The following is a 23576-nucleotide window of genomic DNA, read 5'->3' as shown; positions in this document are numbered from 1 at the left end:
TCCAAAAAGAATATGCCATCATCATCTCACATGGCTGTTGCCCAACATTGGTTAAATGTAACTTTATGACTGAATGCCTGCCGACCATCCGCCAACACATCTACAACGGCCTGCTGATGGCCCGGGCGGCCTCATACCGTCTTGGCTGCTCCCCGCCGCAGGTCCAGCTTGAGCTGCTGGTTTTGCTGGAGCAGTGTCTTCATGTTGTTCTTCAGTTCCGACACTTTAGCTTGAAGCATAAATTTATCTTTCTGGGTCATGGACAGGTCTTCCCGCACCATCTCCAGCTCAGATTTAATATTCTAAAGAAAGTGTAGTCATAGATTTTCAAAAACTGAAAGATCTTAAGCACACTGCACAAATCTTAGTTTGTATGTCACAATTCTAAGGGGCTGGGGCTACTAGCCTGGCTTTGTACACTAAAGCTTTCATGTGACGCTCCCCTCTCACCAACATTCCTCTCTAGGAGTCTACACTGCAGAGAATCCAGTTACAATTCTGTCCTCAATGTTCCCATCCAAACTTCAGAGCTTCTGCTGAGGAACCAGTAACATTTCCATATCCACAGTTGACAATGAACCCAATCCTTGTTTAAATTCCAAGGTCAGCTACTAGAATAAGCTTAACTGTTCCTGAGACAGAAGACAAAGCAGTTCTGATGATTACTCAAGCTGTCCATCCACATGTAGGAATCTCAGTCAGAGTCACCCCCCGCCCCCCTACCCTGATCCCGTCCTCGAGCAGTCAAGACTATATGTATATAGACTTCTTCTCAGAGAAGCTCATCACACACTGGTGAATTGCACTCTCATATACTGGACTTAATGAGATCTCGTTCCTGGGACAATTCCACAGCTCGGCCCAGGGGCTCTGGTCTCTCTGCTCAGTGTCCCTCAGCTGCCTGACCTGGGCTGCTTTCTGAAACATGAACGATCTAGTGTGAGCACTCAATTCATAAAAAACTCTTGCTGTGCATGTAGCATACTGCTTGGCATGATACTGGAAAGAGCTGGGGGAGTGCTGCTGGGGCCCTGACATGACCTGTACCTGTAATGACTGCTGTATTCCATCCAACTCCTGTTTACTCTGGTGCTCGGTCAAGTCCAGCTGCTGTTTCAAGGACTGGATTTCTCTCTCTTTCTGATCCACCTCCCATTTGAGATTTTCCATCTAGAGATGGAAAAAACATCACATGACCCAAAGAATTTTAAAATGGCTTTCTTGCATTATAAAATTGCTGTAACGCTACCTCTTCGTATCATTTAAAACACTTAGAAACAAAAAAAATCCCTTTCCAAGAAGACAGGGAATGAAGTGAATGTGTCAAGCAGAGTCTTGTTCTATAAGCCCTGTTAACTGGGGAGGGAAAGCTGCCCAGTGAGTCACCTCTTGGTTTCCTATGGGTTCTTTGCTCAGCTGCTCATCCAGCTGCTTCTGCAGCAGCTGGAGCTGGGTCCGGGCCTCTGCCAGCTCCGCCTGGAATTCTGCTATTTCCTGCGAGTGCTTCCCCTCCTGGATCCTAGCACAAAAAACAAGAAGGAGTAAAATTACAGCATTCTTCCAATGACCTTCCTACTCAAAAATGCTTTCAGTTGACTGTTAGATGTCCTGGGTAACATTCATAAGGACAAAACTCGCGTACCGCACCCCCTGGATGGGGACTGTTCTAGGAGTTGTGAATGCACTCGCTCAACTAACGCTCACAACGCCTGGGAGGGCGTCTCCATGAGTGCCCAATCATAGATTACAATGGGAGGGAAAGTGCCGCGGAGTTCAGTGCGTGTGCACTGCCCAACACGTGTGCACTTACACACGTTCGAGCCGAGACTCCCCCAGTGGGAGCCCACAGTGAGCATCGGTGGTGGGTGCAGCCCCCAGGCCTCTCTGTCCTCACAGAAGGACCAGCAAGGCATAAAGTGGGAGCACACAGCATCAAGGCCCAAGTTTCAGTGTTAAGGTGCAGGCGTTCTGAGATAGCAATTGGATGCATTTCTCCTCCTTAGATCTGCCTCCGGAGATCTGCCCAGCAATTTGCTAGAACACAGGGGACCCTGGTGTGTCAAAGGTGCTAACTGGAGATGAGACGGTGGCAACACCCACTCCCACTTACTGGAGCCCGTCGGCCTCTGCCTGTAGCCTCTGCACCTCCTGCTCCTTGGCCTGCAGCTCCTTCTTCACCTCGCTCAGCTCTAAGGTGGCAGCCTTAAAGTGGCGGCGGTTGTGGCCTGCTTCTGCCTTGGCTGCAGCAACCTAAAACAAAAAAACATTAGCATTGTCAAGGACAGAGGCAGAACCTCGCAGCACGTGTGGAGGCAGCTGCCCCAACCCCTGCCTCCTAGCCGCTCTTGCAGGCCTTCCTTCCACAGCTTTTCAAGGTGCCTGTCAAGGATGAAAGTACTGAACACACACTTGGCCTGAAAGCATGCGACACGGCAGCAGCACCTGCTGAGTGAACCATTATGTTCAACTTTCTTGGCCTCAGTGGTTCTTATAGTCTTTTTCAAGTGTATCTACATATTTCTTGTTACTTTTGTTCATAATTCATGTATTGAGGAAGAATCTACCTTTCCATCAGACCATCTAAGTATAATAACGCTACTGCTCATCTTCCTTTAAGGATGTAACTAGCTTTTTCATGGTTAACAACATTTTATCTCAAGGTTTCTGAGAAGATAAGCAAATTCTCAGAATATAACAACACATTTCAATTGCCTTTTCAATATTTTAGTTTTCTTGTCTAACTACACTAGCAAGTACTTCATGTAAAAGAAGTTTAATAAAAATATTTATAGTATATGACAAATGAATATAGAAAGAACTCATATACACTTGGAAAAAACTCCAATAGAGGGTATTAGCAGTGGTTGTCATTAGGTAGAGATTCCAGATACTTTAATCTCCACATGCACTAAAAATTTCTGCTGCTGCTGCTAAGTCGGTTCAGTCGTGTCCGACTCTATGCGACCCCATAGATGGCAGCCCACCAGGCTCCCCGTCCCTGGGATTCTCCAAGCAAGAACACTGGAGTGGGTTACCACTTCCTTCTCCAATGCATGGAAGTGAAAAGTGAAAGTGAAGTCGTGTCTGACTCTTAGCTACCCCATGGATTGCAGCCCACCAGGCTCCTCCGTCCACGGAATTTTACAGGCAAGAGTACTAGAGTGGGGTGCCATTGGCTTCTCCGAAAATTTTTGCTAGTATGTACTATTTTTACAATTAGGACTATCAGACCAAATGTACTTGGAAAAATAAATAGGCATCATTTACAATTACTGCCCTTAAAAAAAGAAATCAATTATACATCATCCCCCCAGCACTTCCAGTTAAAAATTGCCTAGTTACAACTTAAAGGTGAGAATAAAACTATTAAGTGATACCTGAGTACAAATCAAAAGACAGGAAGGTGGGGTACAGAAAAGCAGGGAGAGTTGCTGACTTAGTTTAGAACCATCAGATGTGCAGCAACTGCAAGCAAGGATTAAATATGGCAAACAAGGCACATGTGGGTCAAGAAGAAGCTAATAACTGATCACATAACAATATTCCTAATATATCTTAAAACTAGTACTACTTTAAAAGAATGTCTGGGGATGTCCTTGGCAGTCCAATGGTTAAGACCCTGTGCTTCCAATGCAGGGGGCACGGGTTCCGATTCCTAGTTGGGGAACTAGATTCCACATGCTGTGCAGTGCAGCCAAAAAATATTTTAAAAAATAAATAAAAGAATGTCTTACTGTCTCACTCACGAAATAAAAAAAACTATCTTCTTCTATCTCTAGTACATTATCATGGAGAAATGTAAAAGTAAGTGGCAAAACCCAGGTGACAGGCACCTACACACACAGGAGTGTGCCCACAACAAACGTATTCTGCCATCTGCTCTGAGAAGGCACTGGGGACACGAGGACAAACAAGCCACAGACCTTGTCCCAGGACGCTGATGTCCTCATGGGGAAAGGGCTACACAGAAACCACAGCTGATGCATCATGATGTTAAAACTTTAAGTCTACAGCCTGACGTCCACTCCGTTTGTGGGGTGGCTGGGGCAGGCCTCTCTGTGGGATGAGCCACCTGATGCACTGGTGAACATCTGAGCGTGGAAGGCAGCAGCCAGGAAAACTGCTCTAGATGTCAAGAATGCCACGGGTCTCCAGAACCACTGCTCTTGGGTGCTTCTTTAACACAAATGGGGTCACCACATACTGTTCTTCAGTTTGCTTTTCAGCTCCACACTACATGCAGGGCATCTCTCCCCAGCAAAGACACAGCTATGGAGCTCTGTGCACACATCTTAGATCTGCACGACTGTTCCTTAGTTTAATCTAAGCCCTTTCTTCCACTGATGAGTACGGAGACTCCCTCCAGGCTCTGTCACCAACCCCATGATGACACCCTATCCTTGGACCCATTAGCAAAGGTATTCACAGAGAAGTTCCTGGAAGGGAACTCAAGTGTCAAGGGTACTAATACTGAGTTTTTAGACATTTACAAGTTACATTCCAAAAGGCTCTGTGAGGTTGCAGTCTGATACCAGCTGGAAGTTACATACCTGCTCCTCGAGGCTGTGCACCATCACCTTTTCCTTCTGTAGTGCGGCCTGCAAGGCTTGGACAAGCTGCTTCATCTGGCGGTCCTCTTCTTCCTTGCGCTGCAAAACTGCCTGCACCTACAGCACATTCCAAGAGGGGTAAGGAAGGAAGGACATCAAATTTCCAAAGCCTGAAGAGCCCTGGGAGAAAGCACAGGCCACTCTGATCAGGGTCATGTGAGGGAATCAAGCATCACGTGGGAACAAGACATCACGACATGTTATCAACAAACGTACAAGCCAGGAAAGGAGTGAGATTTCTACTTCTGGAGAACATTGTTTTCAAAACTGAAATCTCAGAGCACATGAGCACAATCATATGATCATATTCAAACATAGGGTTAGAAGCCCAAAGGATGCATATAAATCAGGGGTTATCAATGCAGTTGTCTTCATGGCGAGGCAGGTAATTCAGATGGTGGGAACTAGCACATAGGAAAATCTGGAAGCTCTTTAAAGTCTGGATTATTCAAGGCAGGGGCTGGGCTGGTAAAAAAATCCCAGAGGGGCTGCAGAGCTGAGGAACTGACAGCGGGGTCTGTAGGGTGACATCCACCAGAGTTCGAACCCCAGAGCTGAATCACAGGAGGCCCTCAGGTCGGAGCTAGGAAAGGGTCTCCTCTGCATCCCCAGAGTCGCCCACCCCCAGGGAACCTTAGGGACTGAGTCTAGTTCCTTTACAGCTCAGCTCCCCTGCTTCACCCCCACCTCAGGACAGGCAGAGGGGCTGAGGCTCCAGCAGATCCTCTGGGCCTCCATCTCCATGCCTCTACTCTGCAGGCATCTGTGATGAAGCAGACGATGCAGCTGAAGCCCTCAGAGTCTGCCTGGCCTGCAGCAGGTCTCCTCCTGCTTCTGGCAAATGAGTTCCAATACCTGAAGGTTCAGCTGAACTAGGTCTGCTTCCCTCTTGGCTAATGCTGTCTCTAAGATGCTGTTGTGTTCCCTCAAGGCCGCATTGGACTGCCCAAGGCCTGTGAGCTTCCCTCTCTCGTGCTCCAGTTCCAAAGCCAGCTTCTTATTTGACTCCTCAAGGCGCTTTATCTTCCTCCTGAAGCCTCTGGACTCTTGAAGCTGAAACAAATCAAAGTCGCCGGTTTGTGGAGCCACTGCACTCCAGGCACCGAATGATTAATACCACAATGCAACAACACACAGCTGAGCACCAGATGCAGCAGACCCTCACTCCACTGCTGCCAAGGCTGCCGTGGGCATGCCTGCTTCTCTCCTAGACCCACAGCTGACAGCCAGTCCTCTCCTGTGGGCTGTGGGCTTCTGGAGAAGCACATCCAGGTTGGAGCCCAGGCGGGCCCAGAGCTGAGTGTGACAGAGATGACCACGAACTGTGTACGCAGCCTGCAGCTCCCGACAGCCACCTTGGGACCCTGTGCAGAACCCAGGGGCATCACCATGCTGCAGCGTGTGGCACCACCTGAAGCCACAGCTGACTCTGAGCCTGAGGGTTACGTGGAGATCTTCCAGGCTGGGTTTCTTATTTGCCACACTGGAGCGAGAGCAGGCACAGCAGGCCTCACTGAAGTGCATGTAGGGTGTCCAGCAGTGCAGGTGGTCAGACCCAGGGGAGTGGCTGGACAACCCCCAGAAGCACAGAGTGGAGGCCAAGCACTCAGGCTGGGCTGTGCCCTGACCCTGCACATGGGGCGGCACTCATCCCTGGGCAGTGCGACGGCAGGGCTTGGCCTACCTCGTCCTCCAGCTCCAGCACCTTCTCCCGCTGCTCCTCCAGCTCCTGGCCAGTCAGCGAGATGACCTCCTGCAGCTCCCTCTCCAGCATCATCTTGCTATGGCTGACAGCCTGCAGCTCCGCCTCCAGCACCTGGACCCGCTCCTGACGGCCGGGATGCAAGGTGCGTTTGGTCGGGGTCTCACCAAAGCCCCCCACATAGCCCAGCTTCCCACTGATGGCGTGAGGCTGCCAACCACACGCAACAGCCTTCCCTCTCCTTCAAGAGATGCAATCAAGTACCAGGTGTCACACAGTAATGACTAACTTTTTCAGTTAATGCTTTGGAAATACAGAAAGGTAGGAGCTATAAATTATTGTCTTTGGCAAATATGTGAGTAGATTAATTAAACAGACAGATACTTTAAAACAAAATGGAAACTGCAAGTAAGTTATCCTCCTGACACTGTATAAAGTGTGTGAGAGGGAATACTGAATTTATGTATTTTGGCAAGAGAACACCACACTATGCTACAGTGTCCTCCAACTCATGAATTCTCAAATTGATAAAAGAGAAAAACAAATATGAGAAAAAATACAATTACTAAGCTTAAGTGAAATGACTCAAATCTGTGGGTAATAAATGAAATGCAAATTAACTGAGGCAGAGTTTCATGCCTACTAGCAGGTGTGAAGGGAGGTGGTAGGCTCCACACTGCTGGGATCTGGGGAGCCAGGGCACTTGTGACTAACACAGAGTGACAGTGCAGCCCCAAGGGAAACCCGAGGGCTTTTACGTATGAACACACCCCCCTACACACACACACACACAGAGGACAAGCACGCCTGCCTGCTGCCCTGCCCTCCTTCCCACAGGCTCTCCCTCAGGACGCCGGACTAGGAAGAGAGGCTCCAGAGGACGCGGCGCTCGACCCTTGCCATGTGCACATTCCCTCTTTCTTCTGACCCCAAGCGTTTCATAGCCACTTCCATCCACTATGCTGCACATACTGTCTGTCCCACGGGCTTGTCTCCAGCACCACCCCGACCCCCGGTCCCCTGGCACTGGCCTCCACGGGGCACTGGGCTCCGTGAGGCCTCCCCATCAGCTCCTCCTGTTGCCATCCTGCCACCTCCACTCAGCTCCCAGCACCTCAGGTACCGTTATTACCCCTGGGGCTCCCCACCGCCTCCACCTGGGGCTTTCCAACAGGACAGTGGTCAGGTCTCAGTCTGCTTTGTCTCACATAAGAGCCAGCCCAAACTTACCCTACAGCCAGACACCCACCCAGCCCCATGCCCTCCAGACCCAGCACATAGCACAGCCGGCACAGGAGCACCCCTCTGCTGAGATGCCCCCCTTTCACTGAAGATGAGTTCAGATGTCACCTTTCCCAAAAGCTTTTCTGGACTCTCCAATCCTCACCCTGAACCCTCGCATGCCGCACTCGTGCGCTCACAGAACTTCACCTACTTACAGAGCCTCTTCCCCACAATGAGGCAGAGGAGGACTGGAGCGAGCAGGGGACACTCCACACGCTTCATCAGGGTCCCTGGTCATTTCACGACCACGAGGTATTTGAGAAAAACAATCCCCACACGCTTACCCCACACCGTTTTTCTAGACCCTCTTAAGAGGGTTTCGGAGAGGAGTTGCCTATAAATGTCATGCCCCTACACGAAGTCTCTGCAAGTGGCCGAGGCAAACGAGTTACCCACATGCAAGGTGAGGTCGCTGCCGCCGGCAGCCGCCTGGGCTCTCAGCTGGCTCAGCTCGGCCTCAGCTGCCTCCTTGGCTGCAAGGGCCTCCTGCAGGCGGCGGCTGAGGATGCCCACTGCGTTCTCATAGGCTTTGTGCTTGGTCTTCATCTCCTTCTGTGCGCTGGTCAGATCTGAACCCAGACGCTTCATCTTCTGCTTCTGTTCGGTGATGGCCCTGGGCGTGGCAGAGATGGAAGGAAGTCTCAGCTCACCTCTGAATTCACATGCCGCACCAAGCACACGTGAAGTACATGTCCATCCGAGCCCCATTCCTCCAGGGCTCTAGACGGAGGCTGTCCCGGCTCCACCCTGTCCAGCTCTGCCACTGCCCAGATCTGCCTCCTCAGGATGTGGTTGGTGGGTGCTCCTGAGGAGCCCAGCACTGCATTTCAACTGCCCCGCTCCCCTTTTGGAGCTGTTTAAATGATTTGGTGGAGGCAGAAAGAGTCCTTTCCTACCAAAAAGAAAGGCTTCCAGCGATCCTCCTGATCAGCAGCAAGAAACTCAACATTCAGGCTCACCGTAAAGCAGCGGCTGACCAGAGCAGAGGACTGTGGGACACGCCTTGGGAGCGGAAGGGCCTGGCATGGGTTGAGGGGGACCAACACAAGCGTCCACCCTGGGCAGGGAGCTGGGGCAGGAAGGGCATTGCAACAAGTTCTTGACATGAAAAAGCAACAAAAACAAACACAGACAGGGGAGTGTTTGTGAAAGGACATGTTAGCACATCCATGTGTAACCGTCAAGTCTGGATGGAATCACTTTTGCAGCTTTAAATCTGGACTCTGACATCTAAGCCTCCTGGGGTAGACCAGTGAGGGCTGGACATACCGTGCTGGGGTCCCCTGGTGTGAACCAGTGAGGGCTGGACAGACAGTACTGGGGTTCCCTGCATGGTTCATAACCCCGCCTGACCTCCCCCAGCACACGCCCTGCCCACATACTTTGTGGCTTCTTGCTGCAGCTCTTCTATTTGTTTCTTGAGTACCTCGTTGGCCTCCGTCACAGCAACCATCTGCTCCTTATCAAACTGCAAAGACTTCAAAGAAAGACAGGAAAAGACAAAATGAAGAGCGTCAGGCCTTCCACCTGAAGCCCCAATGTTGGGATCGGCTTCCTCGCAGGTAAACGGCGCCCTCTCAGGGCTGCCTTACAGGACATGGGTTTTGAGGAAGATCCAGACAGAGGGGCCTGAGGTAAGTGACCACTTTAACAAAGGTTAGGAGCATCCTGAGTTGCTGGTGCCAAGGAATGTGGTAAGGAAACAAGTGAGAAGAACTGGCCAGTGGGGAAACCTCTGGCCTCCGGATCCCACCCGGGGGCCCCACTGGACTCGCTGACAGAGTCCCCAGGCCCCTCCTTGGTTTCTCCCAGCCCCTCAGAGCAGCCTTGTGCCCCCTTCTGGCCTCACCTGCTGCCCTGTCTCTTCCTGTGCAGTGAACACCAGCCCCGAGTCCCAGCTCGGCCCTCACAGACCGAGCCCCTCAGTGAGCCCTGTGCTCCCACAGCTCCCAGCCCTCTTGTCCCGCCTGTACTCTCACAGTCTCAGCTGTGACCTCCAGCCCACCTGCCCTGCTTGTGGGATTTCTGACACATCACATGTAAGACAAAGCCCTTGGTCTGACTCCCTGCCCACTGCTCTCCCCAGGTCTACCGTCTGCCTCAGTTTCTCACACTTGACATGCTCCTCAGCTGCAGGAATCTGGCCTGAGGTCTCCCTCTCCCCATCCCATTCCAGAGACCCTCTCTGATACTGCCACCTCCATCTCTCACGGGCTCCTGCCTCCACGCTTGCCTCCCCTCGACCACAGGGGCCTTCGGGCATGCACAGCAAATCCGGCTGCACCACACTTAAAACCCAGAGCACAAACCAGCGTATTCCTCACGCACCCTGGCACCCGCACAGAACTCTGTGCCATCCCACACCCAGCAGCCCCCTGGCTTTCTGCTGACTTTCCAGCTCTCAGAGGCTGGTTCCAGGCCTGTCTCAGTAGCTCCCTCACAGCTGTATCTCTGCCTGGACCACCCCTCCCAACCCCCCAGCATCTGAGCTCCAAGAGGGCCTTTTCCAGGCTACTTTTCTAAAAACCTCTCCACATGTCCCTGCCCACCCACCATACAGCCCCAGGCACATTCAGCTGAACCCTCACACATCAAAGACACCCCCAAACCTGTAACTGCGTCTCCATTTCATCACGCTCCCTCTGTGCGGACTGCAGGTGCCCTTCGAGATCCACCACCTGCTGCTGGATCTGTGACATCTCCTTCTGCAGGCGTGAGTGCTCCACCTCCACGGACCTCTTCTCCCCTTGAAGTTTCATCAACTCCTGCCGCAACTCCTTCACCTCCGAGTCCAGCCTCTTCTTCGTGGCCTTCAGCTCACTGATGAGCTGGTCTTTGGAGGTGGCGTCACGGCGGTAGGCCTCCACCATCACCTGCCCAACAAAGACAGAAGCTGCAGCCAGTGGGGTGGGGTTGAATGGGGTTTAAACAAACCAAGGGGTTGAATGGCATAAACAAAAACACTCACCGCTTACACCTACAACACTTTTGGGGAGCGAAAGATAATGTATTTCACCAAATGCAAGATACCACCCACTGAGATGTCACAATTTTACACTCCTCAACAGGTCTGGGTGAGACACACAGCAACTATGCCAGCTGCTGGGCTTCCTGACCACGTTACCTTCTTGGGGGAATGTAGCCATTCCTTCTCCCTCTACTTGCGCTGCCTGACTTCTGAAGGCACCCCTGCTTGCATCTCAGTGATAAAATCCCCCACCACTTTTAACATTCTCAGTCGCCCTTCCTTAGACCCTTGGTGACACTCTGTGTTCATTCCTCCAGAGCAGAACTAGCTTCACTAACGTGAAACACCTTATTTCAATGCTAGACTGTAGTGTGACCTAAGTTAATCAAAGACACGTTGAACAGGACGCTTGGGGCTCTGTGGAAGCAACATGTGCTCACGCTACATGATGGCAGGGCACACGATCCATGAGATACAGATGCCAAGCCCACCCTGAAAATGCACCTGACTTCAGAGGTGTAAAAATGGGAGGGGTGAGATGCGTGTTTTAGAATCAGTGAAGTGCCTTAAAAAACCTGGAACCAAGCTGTTACCTTCCTCTTGAACGATTTCTTTCCAGTGAAAAGATTAAACATATAGGATTTTCTTCATGCACTTGTTTCGTGGGAAGAAAACTAACCATATGTTCTTACCTTTTGTTGAAGAAACTGTTCCTTTATTTTCTGTGTCTGCTTTTTCAGAGCGCCAGCTTCCTGCTGCAGGTGTTCCACCTATGAGGGACATGAGTGCAGATGTTACACTGATAGCTCCCTCAGGAGGGCCCTGTGTCTCCGGGGGACACATGTGCACAGAGGCATCAACAACCTGCCCCTGAGCATCCTGTCCTAGAAGGTAACAGTCAGTCAGTGTCTGCAGAAAAAGTGCACCTACTCCCTGGAGAGAAAACATGTCACTGACTTCCTTTTGATGCTCATGGAACAGGATTTGAAGACAACATTGTCCCCGACACTAATTCTGCTTCCTCCACACCCTGCAGCTTTCTTGTTCTGTATTTGTTTACTGGTTGCTTGCATCACAGCATGGCAGCTCCCAGGTGTGGGACAGTCAGGCCATCTCCCCACCCTCACCCACTCTGTCGATGTGTCCTGGAGGTCACACTAAAGTCAGGCAGGAAAAAAAATCGAAGTTCTAAGTGGATTTTCCCAAGTCTGAGCTCCTCATCATAGGCAGATTGAAACCAGCATTTCTTGGCAGATTACTTTCAAAGCCTCAATCAATTCAGTTTTCTAGTTCTCAGCCATCTCCACACCCAGCCGCTGACCCAGGACTGGAAGTACCACACTAGAGGCTATGGACCCTTTCCCCACTGAGCCCTGGGCCCTGCCCTGCAAGTGTTCCTCCATGTTTAGAAAGCAAGGTGTTCCAAAATAGGACCAAACAAATAAAACGAATGGCCGGACAATGAGGATTACTTCTCGTATGCATGATTTCCATTCATAACAAAGTGACAGCAATTGCGTTACCTGGCTGGACTTGATGGCTAATTCTTGTCTCAACTGCTCTAAAGTGTCCGATGTGTCCTGGGCCCCCTCTTCCAGGCGTCTCGCCCCTCTATCGAATTCCTCCCTGCTGCTGTGGGCTGCCTGCAGAGCCACCTCCAAGACGATCTTCTCATTCTGCAGGGCCTGGATGGCGTCTTCTCTGGAGGCAGCTTCCCCCTGCAGCTCATCCAGCCTGGCCTGCAGCTCATCGTAGCGCACCTGCAGGTCCCCCAGGGACTGCTCCTTAGTCTGTAGAGTCTCCTGCGTTGAGGTGAACTGCTTCAACAGGTCCAGGTGCTCCTGCTGCAAAGCCTCTAGCTGCTGGTCTCGCTGATGCAAAGTCAACTTCACCTGGAAAAGAAGGAACCAAAGTCAATGTGACTGCTCTTGAACAAAAACACCGTGTGCTCCAAGAGTTTACTTTTTCCGTGCTCAGGTTTTACACAATCTGGATGGATGCTCTAGAGGCAGCATTCGGTGTAAAGCTGTGGCACAGAACATGAGTAGAAGATGGACAGACCAGCACAAATGAGCACCGTGAGGCCAGCCGTGGCACTGGGGCAGTGACGAGAGCCCCAGCAGGTGCTTGCCTGCTCCAGTTGCTGCTCCAGCACCGCCGCTGAGGCCACCATCTTTTGCAGCTGCTCCTTCTCGTCTTCAAACTCCTCCAGCCTCCTCTGCAGGTCCTCCTCCACCATCGTCTTCGCCTCTTGAATCTGCACAAAGGCAGCTTCCTGGTCCAACATGTCAGCCTGGGCCCAGAAGAAAGAGCATTTCTTAAAAAGCAGGACTTGGACTTCCCTGGTGGCCCAGTGGTAAAGAATCTGCCTGCGAATGTAGGGGACATAGGTTTGATCTCTGGGCCGGGAAGATTCCAGGAAGATCTTCCGGGCCCAGAGAAGGTTCCGGGAAGACGCCTCAGAGCAGCTGAGCCTGTGTGCCACAACTACTGAGGCTGTGCTCCAAAGCCCAGGAACTGCAGCCTCTGAAGCCTAGGGCCCATGCCTCACAACACGAGAAGCCACGGCAACGAGAAGCCAGTGCACTGCAACAGAGAGCAGCCCCCACTTCCTGCAACCAGAGAAAGCCTACGTGTGCCAAGGAAAACCCAGCACGGTCAAAATAAAGAAATAGTTTTTAAAAAGCAGGATAACCTGATGGCTACAGATTCAGCAGACAAACCAACCACCCTGGAGAGAAGCCCTGGTCTCCATCACTAACCTGTCCACGACCCACAGAGAGCCCAAAAGTGACAAGAGGGCAGAAAGCTGGTGCCCTCCCGCTGCCCATGAGACAGGCTAGCTGCTTACTCCTCTACCCACAACTCCCCTGCTGATTCCTGGACCCGGCTGAAGAGAGAAGCAAGCAGTCCACTCAGTTTTAAGAACTGGGATAAAGTGATGAATGAAACCGCCATGACGACCACTTGTGTGAAGACAGGCTGTACAGCACATCCCCACTTTGGGGTGAGATACACGGCACACTCTCTTCCACAAGATTATTTCCTGATGCCACTTGGTAAAACTAGAGATCAGGGCCAATGGGGCAAATACGGCATTCATCATGACTATGTAGATAAGACTGAACACGCCTGGGTGTTTTCTTAGGGAAAAAACATGAGCTTATAACTTAAAATCTTCTCAGTTCTTTGACACTGAGCCCTTGAAACATATGTTTGACAAAAACATGACTGTCTTTTAACACCCACATCATCTGTGAGGACAAAGGTGCATGTGGGAGACAGGAACCACCCTTGTAACAGGATGCCAACCTTCCACGTGCTTCTAAAAGACCACTGATGTTCTCGGCATAAAACTGCCCTGAATACACTGCCAGGATGCCGCAGACCCTTATTACTTTTCCAACAAGCCTGTCAAGCAGGTATTATTATCCACATTTAATACAAAGAGAACAAAACCCAGAGAGGTTAAGATATTAAATCCAGGGCCTCAGAGCTGACAAAGAGCAGAGTTCAAAGCCTCTGCATCTCCTTCCCCGGGGATAATCCACAGAGATGGCTGAACATGGTTCTAACTACTCCTCATGGCTGCTGGAGGGTGAAATGTTAATGTAGGCTGAGGGCTGAACTAGGCTGGCCCACATGGCAGCTCAGAGAAGGGCCACAGGTTACCACTAACAACTCAAGAGACAAGAGACGGGATGGGCATAGAGTGAACATGAGGGACAGAATCTTGAAACCTTAGATCACTGCAGATGGTTCAAAAAGGACATTTTAAAAGATATACGGACATACGGACATATATAGTACCAATGTTCACATGTATGTGTGTGTATTGTTTTATTTTCTTGATCAATGTAAAGGAAAAATACCCAAACCCCAAGACCCAGAAGCAGACTGGCCCACCTCAATGCCCTGGAGCTGGGCGGCAATGCGCTCCTTCTCCTTGATGGACCTCTGCTGGGTTTCCGTCAGCTGGTGGGACAGGGACACGTTCTCAAGCTTCAGGTGCTCCAGAAGACCCGCCTGGCTCATCTGTCCAACCTTCAAAGAAAAACAACATAAGGTTTCAGGTTGCTAGACTTCAAACATAAGCCCAGCCCAGTCCAGTCCCTCACTCTGGTGGCCTCAGGGTCTCTGCACAGTGCTGGCACCCAGGAGGGCCATTCCCCAGGACCCCTCCATGCCAGGCCTCGCTGCTGGCAGCCACTGTGACACTTGGGCCACCCAGCTTCTGTGTGCTTAAGAGGGGTTAGCCGGCAGCCCAGAACTCAGTGCTCATCACCCCTATGACGGTGCGAGACCTGCACAATAGTTTTCATTGCAGCTGCATCTCTGAGCCCCTGAGGTGAGGGGCCTCATCTGGGTGGCAGGGACAGCCAGGAATCTAACCATCAAATGAACGGACCTATGGGGAGACACATCTTGGGCCCTGCCCTCTCAATGTCCGACTATTCTGGACATATCAGGCTGACCCTGGCCATTCCCAGGAAGAGGCGCTGGCTATCCACTCAGTGTCTGACCCAGACCTTCAAGGACATCCCTTCCAGAGCCAATGTGAATGTTCCAAGACTTGTAAGGTGCCAGGTGCGGCCAGATGTTGTGAGCTTCAGGGTTTAAAATAGAAGGTGCCCAGAGCAAGGGAAAGCATAATTTGCCGGGATTTTATTTCAAGGTAACAAAAGAATAAAGACCACCCTGCATTTTCCTCTCGCCTGAGAATTCCTGGGACATATCTATGCTACTGGGAAAAGAGGGCAAAAACTTATTACACACTCTAATTAAGGAATTGGGTGCCAAAGGTATTTGAATAAAGCAGTTATGGTTCTCAAACTGCCATTCCCTTGGAATCTTCCATTTTTGTCTTTCAAATGCCATTTCTGACTTATGTCAGGACACATAAATCTGGCTTCTTTAAATGTTTTTATGCATCAAAAAATCCACAATAGCTTCAAAATTGCATTGACTTGCAATGATTTATTTCCACCTACACTTTATGTAAACAAATGCTTATCTATACGGTCCTCTTTTTAAACAGCATATGTTGAATCACATTCTGTGCTACTGTTTTATAATTGTTTTCATTTAGCAATATATTGTGATAACTTTTTCTGATTAAGAATTAATTTTTGTTAGAAAACTTATGAATGAAAATAAAAATTACCAGAAATGGTACTGCCAAAAAAACACATAAAATTTTTGTATATTTGTAGATTACAGATTTCTTTAAAAAGGAGTTTTTGGTGAAGTAAGTACTTCATATTCTCCACTTGAGAAATAAAGTTTCAATGTTTTGAACATTTTAACAAGTTAAATTACAATATTTAATCTGGACCAAAAAAAAAAGGGAGGTGATAAAACCCACAGCAAAATTCAAAGAGAAGACAGGCTGACCAAGGCACCTTCACAATCGGTCCAATTAGTCCAAACCCTGAGATTTGGGGCAAAGTGTATTATAGCAATTTGCCTACGACTCCCGAGTGCCTCCAGAGCACCCTGCAGACCTGGACCCACACCTGCTCCCACTGACGCAGAATCAGGTGCCAACACGCTTGCACCCTAACAACATGGAAAGACAGAGTGGGAAGTGTTTCCTTCGGGGTCTGGGAAATGAGTATTTTCTGGAAGGATCAGGTGATCACGCAGCTGGAGGAAGGAGGTTCCACTGGGAAGCAGCGTGTACCGTGCTCTCTGCGTGTCAGAAACACGAGACAGGAGGTGGTGAAAGGTGAGAGAGCCGGGGTGTAAGAGGTTCAGGACCCCAGCAGGCATGCATTTGATAGCTGGGTTCAGACACCAGGCGCCCCTCAGAGAGGGGATGGAATGGATTAGTCAGAGCCAGGAACACAAGATGTCCCAGAGAGGGCGACTTTAGAATTTAAAATGCTCTAGCAGAAGCTGTGTCAGAAGATCACAGAAGGCAGTGACTACACGTCATGGGGTGTGAGCTAGGCGGGTGGTCAGCAGATTTTAACAAAACCTCTCTGTGAAATATAAACTCAGAAGTCTTTTCAATATGGAGGAAAAGCAAGTGTTCCACGCGAGTCATGCAGTGTGGCCCTGTGGCCATGGTGGGGGCCGTACCTGGATGTGGGCCATCTCGCCCTGCAGCCTGACCCGGGCCTCCTGGGCCAGGGCGAGCTGCTGCTGGTACCACTGCCGGACACTCTGCAGGGACGCGATCTCAGCCTGGGATGCCTTCAGCTTGCTGGTGAGTGTGGCGCGCTCCAGCTGCACCTGCTGTAGCTGGCTCTGCAAGGCTGTCATCTGCTGCCGCAGGTCGTGCACTGAAACAGGCAAGCACAGTGCTCAGGCCGCTGCATGGCCTGGGAAGCCTGGCCTCCGCAGAGAGCGGGGACCCACTGGTTCTCCTTCTCTTCAGCAGCGACGTCTGAAGTGCAAGCGAGGGCACTTAACCCTGGAGCAGGGCCATTTAAGTTGGGGTCTGGTCACTTCTCATCAACTAATTAACACAAAACCTTGTTTTACATGTGCTTCTGTTGAAAGACATCTGACTTCACTTTCTGTGGATTCATTAACACTGAACTGACAGCCGACAGCACCCAACCTCTGCCTGGATGAAGCTTGTCTAGCGTAAGGATTTTCTCTGAAAAGCACATCAAAACCATCCTGCACTTAGCAACACCAGACAGTATTGGGGTTTACTGTAAATAGCAAAACCATCCCCAAAAGCACAAAAATAAACAAAAAAATGGCACTAAATCGACCATAAAAGGGCACTTGGGGAACAAGAAGTGAACTGGGAAAACTGAGCCTTGTACATCAGGCAACCCCCACGGTTCTCTGCTCTGCACCTGTCTGTAAACAACCGGAAAGAGCTCTGAGTAGATTAAATTCAGTGAGTCGGTGAATTCATAACTAGGGAATCTGCAAACAGGGAGAGCGACTGTGTGTCTGGGAACTTTCTGGCTTAAGACTTTGGCCTGATGAAGTCTGTGAGTCATCAACAAACTCAGGAACGGTATCCACAAGAAACTCCACTGGTTTGCTGATATGGTCAACTCTTAACACGGATGATGGCAGGGGGAGCAGACAAGAAATCACAGCACAAACCCAAGTCATAGTCCAAACAAAACCAGTCAAATATTTAAAAAATAAATTTCACCAAACACTTAAGAAAACACGTACAATTTTAAATTCTAAAAATTTAAAATGAAACAAACAAAAAAATAACAGGATTCATGACCCCTCATCTTGGGAGATCCAACCTCTGCTCTTGAAATCCTTGAGAACAGATGTGCCTCAAAGTTCAGCATGGTAGGGCTTTAGGAAGGCAACTGGAGCATCCCCTACACCCCAAATCCCCCACCCAGCCGGCGCTGTACTGGGTGTAGGTCACTGTTGACCTGCTCTGGTCAGGTCAGACCTTGCAACCCGAGCACTACAGAACTTTTTGAACATTATATTAATAATTTTCTTAAGGGACTGGGTATCATAAAACGCCCGGAGACTAAAAACAGTCAGCTGTTATATTTCTCAGCTGGTGCTCCCCACCACTTCCCCCCGTCCCCAGTATCAGGATAAGCTCTTGTGATAGCAGCTTGTCACTCTTTCTTTTCTGTCATAAGATCTGAAACCTAGTCTCACAAGTCTTATGACCAAGACTCCACGTGGGCAGACCTGGTCCCTCACAGCCACCCCGCCGAACCACTCCCCATCTCTCAGGATCCCAGACTTCAAGGATGAGGGTGTCATCTATCCAGGCTTCTGGAGGACCAGGATCTGGGCTGACACTCCCCTGGGCTCTGAGTGCCCTTCTCCCCATCCCCAACCCCCAACCCTTCTCCTGCCCGCAGTGCACAGGGAGATGCTGAGCCCACAGACCAGGTTCTTGGTGCCTGGACATGTGTGGCTCATGGACTCTGGGAATGGAGTGTGTGTCCCCAGGATGAGCAGAGAGCACGAGGGAAGGACCCCACAAGTCCTTCACTTACCACTAAGGCTCCCAGGCTCCACTGTTTCATTTGTCTATCATTCCGAAGGGGGCTCCCCTAGGGACCCAGCTAGACCCAAAATCTGAACTTATGGAGGAAAAAGAAATATTTACTAGTCACTGGTCTCAGTGTTGCTTTTAAATATTCCAAACAGCATCTGCAATGCTGGAATAACCAGGCCGGTCTAGCCCCTCAAGCAACAAACGACTAGGGAGGCAGAACGAGTGGAAACAATTACATCTAACCATTAAGCGTCCAAAGTCCATTTCTAAGACATAAGCCACCCTTTGATGCGCATGCAAAAACATGCAGAATTCCACAAGTTCAACCAAAGATAACCCTCCGTTAGGCAAGTGGACACTTCATGTACAAATTAGAAGGGACAATAACCCCTCAGCACATTGATGGGACAGTAGGTCAGTCCCCAGAGCAGACAGGGAGAAGGGGATGACAGAGGATGAGATAGTTGGATGGTATCACCAACTCAATGGACATGAGTGTGAGTAAGCTCTGGGAGATGGTGAAGGACAGGGCAGCCTGGCGTGCTGCAGTCCATGGGGTCACAAAGAGTCGGACACGACTGAGCAACTGAACAACTGGAGCAGATGAGACGAAACCTCCAGGGGCGCAGCCCCTGGGCACCTGCATACAACGAAGGGGCATATGCGGGACCGCTCACCTGTGTTGTCCTTACTGAGGATGCTTCTCTGCATCTCCTCCACTTTGGCCATTAGTCTCTGATACTGCTCCTCTGCCACCTGCAGGTCACTGTTGGAGGATGCCAGGCTGGCATTCTTGGCTTCCAGCATGTTCTGCAGGTCAGTCATTGCCTGCTCGAGGTCCCAGCAGGACTGCTTCAAGGTGTCCACCTCTGAACTGAGTGAGTCTTGCCTCTGCTGGCTGCTGTGGCTGTGCTCCAGCTGCGCCTGCAGCCTCGTGTGCAGAGCGGCCAGCTGCGCCTGCAGCTCGGCCTTTTCTTTAAGTGCCTGGAGAGACCCACAAACAGCCATGCTGACTCTTGGAAAAATAAGTCACTTCCGCCCTGCCTAATAAGAGGGCTGCCAAAACTCAGCCAGTGAGACAAAGAAAGGTGTCCAACAGGTGGCCTTTACAGGAAAGCGCCACATTGTACAAAATATTCAGGAACTCCAGCATTACAGCTATCCCCAAAGAAGGGGTTTCTCCAACCAGGCCCTGCAGGCAGGTAGGTGGGGTGAAGACAGAATGTGCTTGTTTTCTGCATGGCGGCACCTGAGCAGGCCAGCATGGGGGGAAGGCTCTGCGATCACCTTCTCGCCCACAAGGATGTTGGAAAACATGTTTGTTCAAAAAAGAAAAAAGCGCACAAGCGTGTACACACACACACACACACACACACACACACACACACACACAAAATACCTGAGAGCTCAGGGATCTCTAATAGATGAAGAGAGCAGCCAGATACAAGTTTGGGAAAAACCAAACCCACAGAACACATCAGCTGGGAAAGGGCACCATTCCATGAGGCCTTGAGGGCTGTAGCCAGGGGCACAGAGCAGCCTGAGGCACCATCTGTACTAGGTGGCAGGACCACAGGGACCCCTGTCTGATGGACACAGCAGGAAGTGACAGGAAAGGTGGGGCCAGCAGAAGGCCCAGGCGCCTGGAGCACCAGAGAAGAGACAGGGAGCAAAGGGCACAGTTCCAGCCCTTCAGCATCTCTCACACACCCTAAAGTCACCCTATTAGGACGTGGATGTACAGCAATTTCAAAATGCAAAAAGCAGCAGACAGCTGTACAACATACAATAAGAGAAAAACAACCTTGCGAAGACAAACAGATACAATAAACAGAAGAACAAATACTCAAAGAAAAGAAGCTAACTGAGCAGATGCAATAAAATTTTATAGGAAGTATAATCAGTGTCTTCACAGAAATGCCAGCAAGTTTTGCACCCGTAACAATCCACAAAGATCTTGGCTTGGACACAGCTGAAGAGCAAATCAAATTCCAGGAGGATCAGTTCAGTTCAATCACTCAGTTGTGTCCAACTCTTTGTGATCCGATGGACTATGGCACATCAGGCTTCCCTGTCCATCACCAACCTCCAGAGATTGCTCAAACTCATGTCTATTAAGTCAATGATGCCATCCAACCATCTCATCCGTCCTCTGTCGTCCCCTTCTCCTCCTGCCTTCAATCCTTCCTAGCATCAGGGTCTTTTCCAGTGAGTCAGTTATTCACATCAGGTTGCCAAAATACTGGGGCTTCAGCTTCTGCATCAGTCCTTCCAATGAATACTCAGGACTGATTTCCTTTAGGATGAATTGATTTGATCTCCTTACAGTCCAAGGGCCTCTCAAGAGTCTTCAACACAACAGTTCAATAGCATCAATTCTTCGGCACTCAGCTTTCTTTATAGTCTAACTCTCACCTCCATACATGACTACTAGAAAAACCATAGCTTTGACTAGAGGGACCTTTGTTGGTAAAGTAATGTCTCTGCTTTTTAATATGCTGTCTAGGTGGGGTCATAGCTTTTCTTCCAAGGAGCAAGTGTCTTTTAATTTCAAGGCTGCAGTCACCATCTGCAGTGATTTGGGAGTCCAAGAAAACAAAGTCTATCACTGTTACCATTGTTTTCCCATCTATTTGCTGTGAAGCTATGGGACCAGATGCCATGATCTTAGTTTTCTGAATGTTGAGGTTTAAGGCAGCTTTTTCACTCTCCTCTTTCACTTTCATCAAGAGGCTCTTTAGTTCCTCTTTGCTTTCTGCCATAAGGGTGGTGTCATTTGCATATTTGAGGTTATTGATATTTCTCCTGGCAATCTTGATTCCAGCTTGTGCTTCATCCAGCCCGGCATTTTGCACGATGTACTCTGCATATAAGTTAAATAAGCAGGGTGACAATATACAGCCTTGATGTACTCCTTTTCCAATTTGGAACCAGTCAATTGTTCCATGTCTGATTCTAACTGCTGCTTCTTAACCTGAGTACGGATTTCTCAGGAGACAGGTAAGGTGGTCTGGTATTGATTCCCATCTTCTGAAGAATTTTCCACAGTTTGTTGTGATCCACAGTCAAAGGCTTTGGTGTAGTCAATAAAGCAGAAGCAGATGTTTTTCTGGAACTTTCTTGCTTTTTCTATGATCCAACAGATGTTGGCAATTTGATCTCTGGCTCCTCTGCCTTTTCTAAATCCAGCTTGAACATATGGAAGATCTCAATTCATGTACTGGCGAAGACTCGCTTGGAGAATTTTGAGCATTACTTTGCTAGCGTGGGAGATAAGTGCCATGAAATTAAAAGATGCTTACTCCTTGGAAGGAAAGTTATGACCAACCTAGATAGCATATTCAAAAGCAGAGACATTACTTTGCCAGCAAAGGTATGTCTAGTCAAGGCTATGGTTTTCCCAGTAGTCATGTATAGATGTGAGAGTTGGACTGTGAAGAAAGCTGAGTGCTGAAGAATTGATGCTTTTGAACTGTGGTGTTGGAGAAGACTCTTGAGAGTCCCTTGGACTGCAAGGAGATCCAACCAGTCCATTATAAAGGAGATCAGTCCTGGGTGTTCTTTGGAAGGACTGATGCTAAAGCTGAAACTCCAGTACTTTGGCCACCTTATGCGAAGAGCTGATTCACTGGAAAAGACCCTGATGCTGGGAGGGACTGGGGGCAGGAAGAGAAGGGGACGACAGAGGATGAGATGGCTGGATGGCATCACTGCCTTGATGGACATGAGTCTGAGTGAACGCCAGGAGTTGGTGATGGACAGGGAGGCCTGGCGTGCTGCAATTTATGGGGTCGCAAAGAGTCAGACATGACTGAACAACTGAACCGAACTGAGATGAGTGCAATTGTGTGGTCATTTGAACATTCTTTGGCATTGCTTTTCTTTGGGATTGGAATGAAAATTGATCTTTTCCAGTCCTGTGGCCACTGCTGAGTTCTCTGGCATATCGAGTGCAGCACTTTCACACCATCATCTTTTAGGATTTGAAATAGCTCAGCTGGAATTCCATAACCTCCATTAGCTTTGTTTGTAGTGATGCTTCCAAAGGCCCACTTGACGTCACATTTCAGGATGTCTGGCTCTAGGTGAGTGATCATACCATCATGGTTATCTGAGTCATAAAGATCTTTTTTGTATAGTTCTTCTGTGTAATCTTGCCACCTCTTCTTAGTATCTTCTGCTCCTGTTAGGTCCATACTATTTCTGTCCTCTATTGTGCCCATCTTTGCATGAAATGTTCCCTTGGTATCTCTAAATTTCTTGAAGAGATCTCTAGTCCTTCCCATTCTACTGTTTTCTTCTATTTCTTTGCATTGATCACTTAGGAAGGCTTTCTTTTCTCTCCTTGCTATTCTTTGGAACTCTGCATTCAAATGGGTATATCTTTCCTTTTCTCCTTTGCCTTTAGCTTCTCTTTTCTCAGCTTTGTGTAAGGCCTCCTCAGACAACCACTTTGCCTTCTTGCATTTCTTTTTCTTGGTGATGGCCTTGATCACTGCTTCCTGTACAATGTCTCAAATCTCCATCCCTAGTTCTTCAGGCACTCTGTCTACTTGTCACTTGAATCTATTTGTCACTTCCACTGTATAATCGTGAGGGATTTGATTTAGGTCATACCTGAATGGTCTAGTGGTTTTCCCTACTTTCTTCAATTTAAGACTAAATTTTGCAATAAGGAATTCATGATCTGAGCCACAGTCAGTTCCTAGTCTTCTTTTTGCTGACTGTATAGAGTTTCTCCATCCTTGGCTGCAAAGACATAATCAATCTGATTTTGGTACTGACCATCTGGTGATGTCCATGTGTAGAGTCTTCTCTTATGCTGTTGCAAGACGGTGTTTGCTATGACCAGTGCATTCTCTTGGCAAAACTCTGTTAGCCTTTGCCCTGCTTAATTTTGTACTCCAAGGCCAAACTTGCCTGTTACTCCAGGTATCTCTCATGTTCCATAGGACAAAGTGAAAACAGTGTACAACCAAAAGGAACCTTGAAACCTCAGTAATCAGCTCTTCAGTCTGGAGTTTATACAGCAGAGCAAGCATTCTAGTGTGGGTG

General features: G+C 49.3%; 1 protein-coding gene across 5 annotated transcripts in view; it reads right to left on the bottom strand.

Moving 5' to 3' along the window:
- The window catches only part of GOLGA3 (golgin A3), a 46854-nt gene that overhangs the window by 4809 nt on the left and 18469 nt on the right, over positions 1–23576 (bottom strand). For all 5 annotated transcript variants that reach the window (XM_061384408.1, XM_061384405.1, XM_061384409.1 and 2 more), the window contains exons 7-22: positions 19199–19505; positions 16649–16851; positions 14471–14608; positions 12696–12857; positions 12088–12456; positions 11257–11334; positions 10206–10469; positions 8979–9073; positions 7993–8209; positions 6295–6438; positions 5466–5663; positions 4551–4667; positions 2111–2250; positions 1387–1519; positions 1048–1170; positions 138–302 (exon numbers count right to left, since the gene is read on the bottom strand). In XM_061384408.1, coding sequence (XP_061240392.1) covers positions 138–302; positions 1048–1170; positions 1387–1519; positions 2111–2250; positions 4551–4667; positions 5466–5663; positions 6295–6438; positions 7993–8209; positions 8979–9073; positions 10206–10469; positions 11257–11334; positions 12088–12456; positions 12696–12857; positions 14471–14608; positions 16649–16851; positions 19199–19505 — 2853 coding nt within the window. The remainder of the gene's footprint in view (positions 1–137; positions 303–1047; positions 1171–1386; positions 1520–2110; positions 2251–4550; positions 4668–5465; positions 5664–6294; positions 6439–7992; positions 8210–8978; positions 9074–10205; positions 10470–11256; positions 11335–12087; positions 12457–12695; positions 12858–14470; positions 14609–16648; positions 16852–19198; positions 19506–23576) is intronic.

Source organism: Bos javanicus, chromosome 17 (assembly GCF_032452875.1).
Source record: "Bos javanicus breed banteng chromosome 17, ARS-OSU_banteng_1.0, whole genome shotgun sequence".
Lineage (NCBI taxonomy): Eukaryota > Metazoa > Chordata > Mammalia > Artiodactyla > Bovidae > Bos > Bos javanicus.
This window is presented reverse-complemented; position numbering and strand designations above follow the sequence as displayed.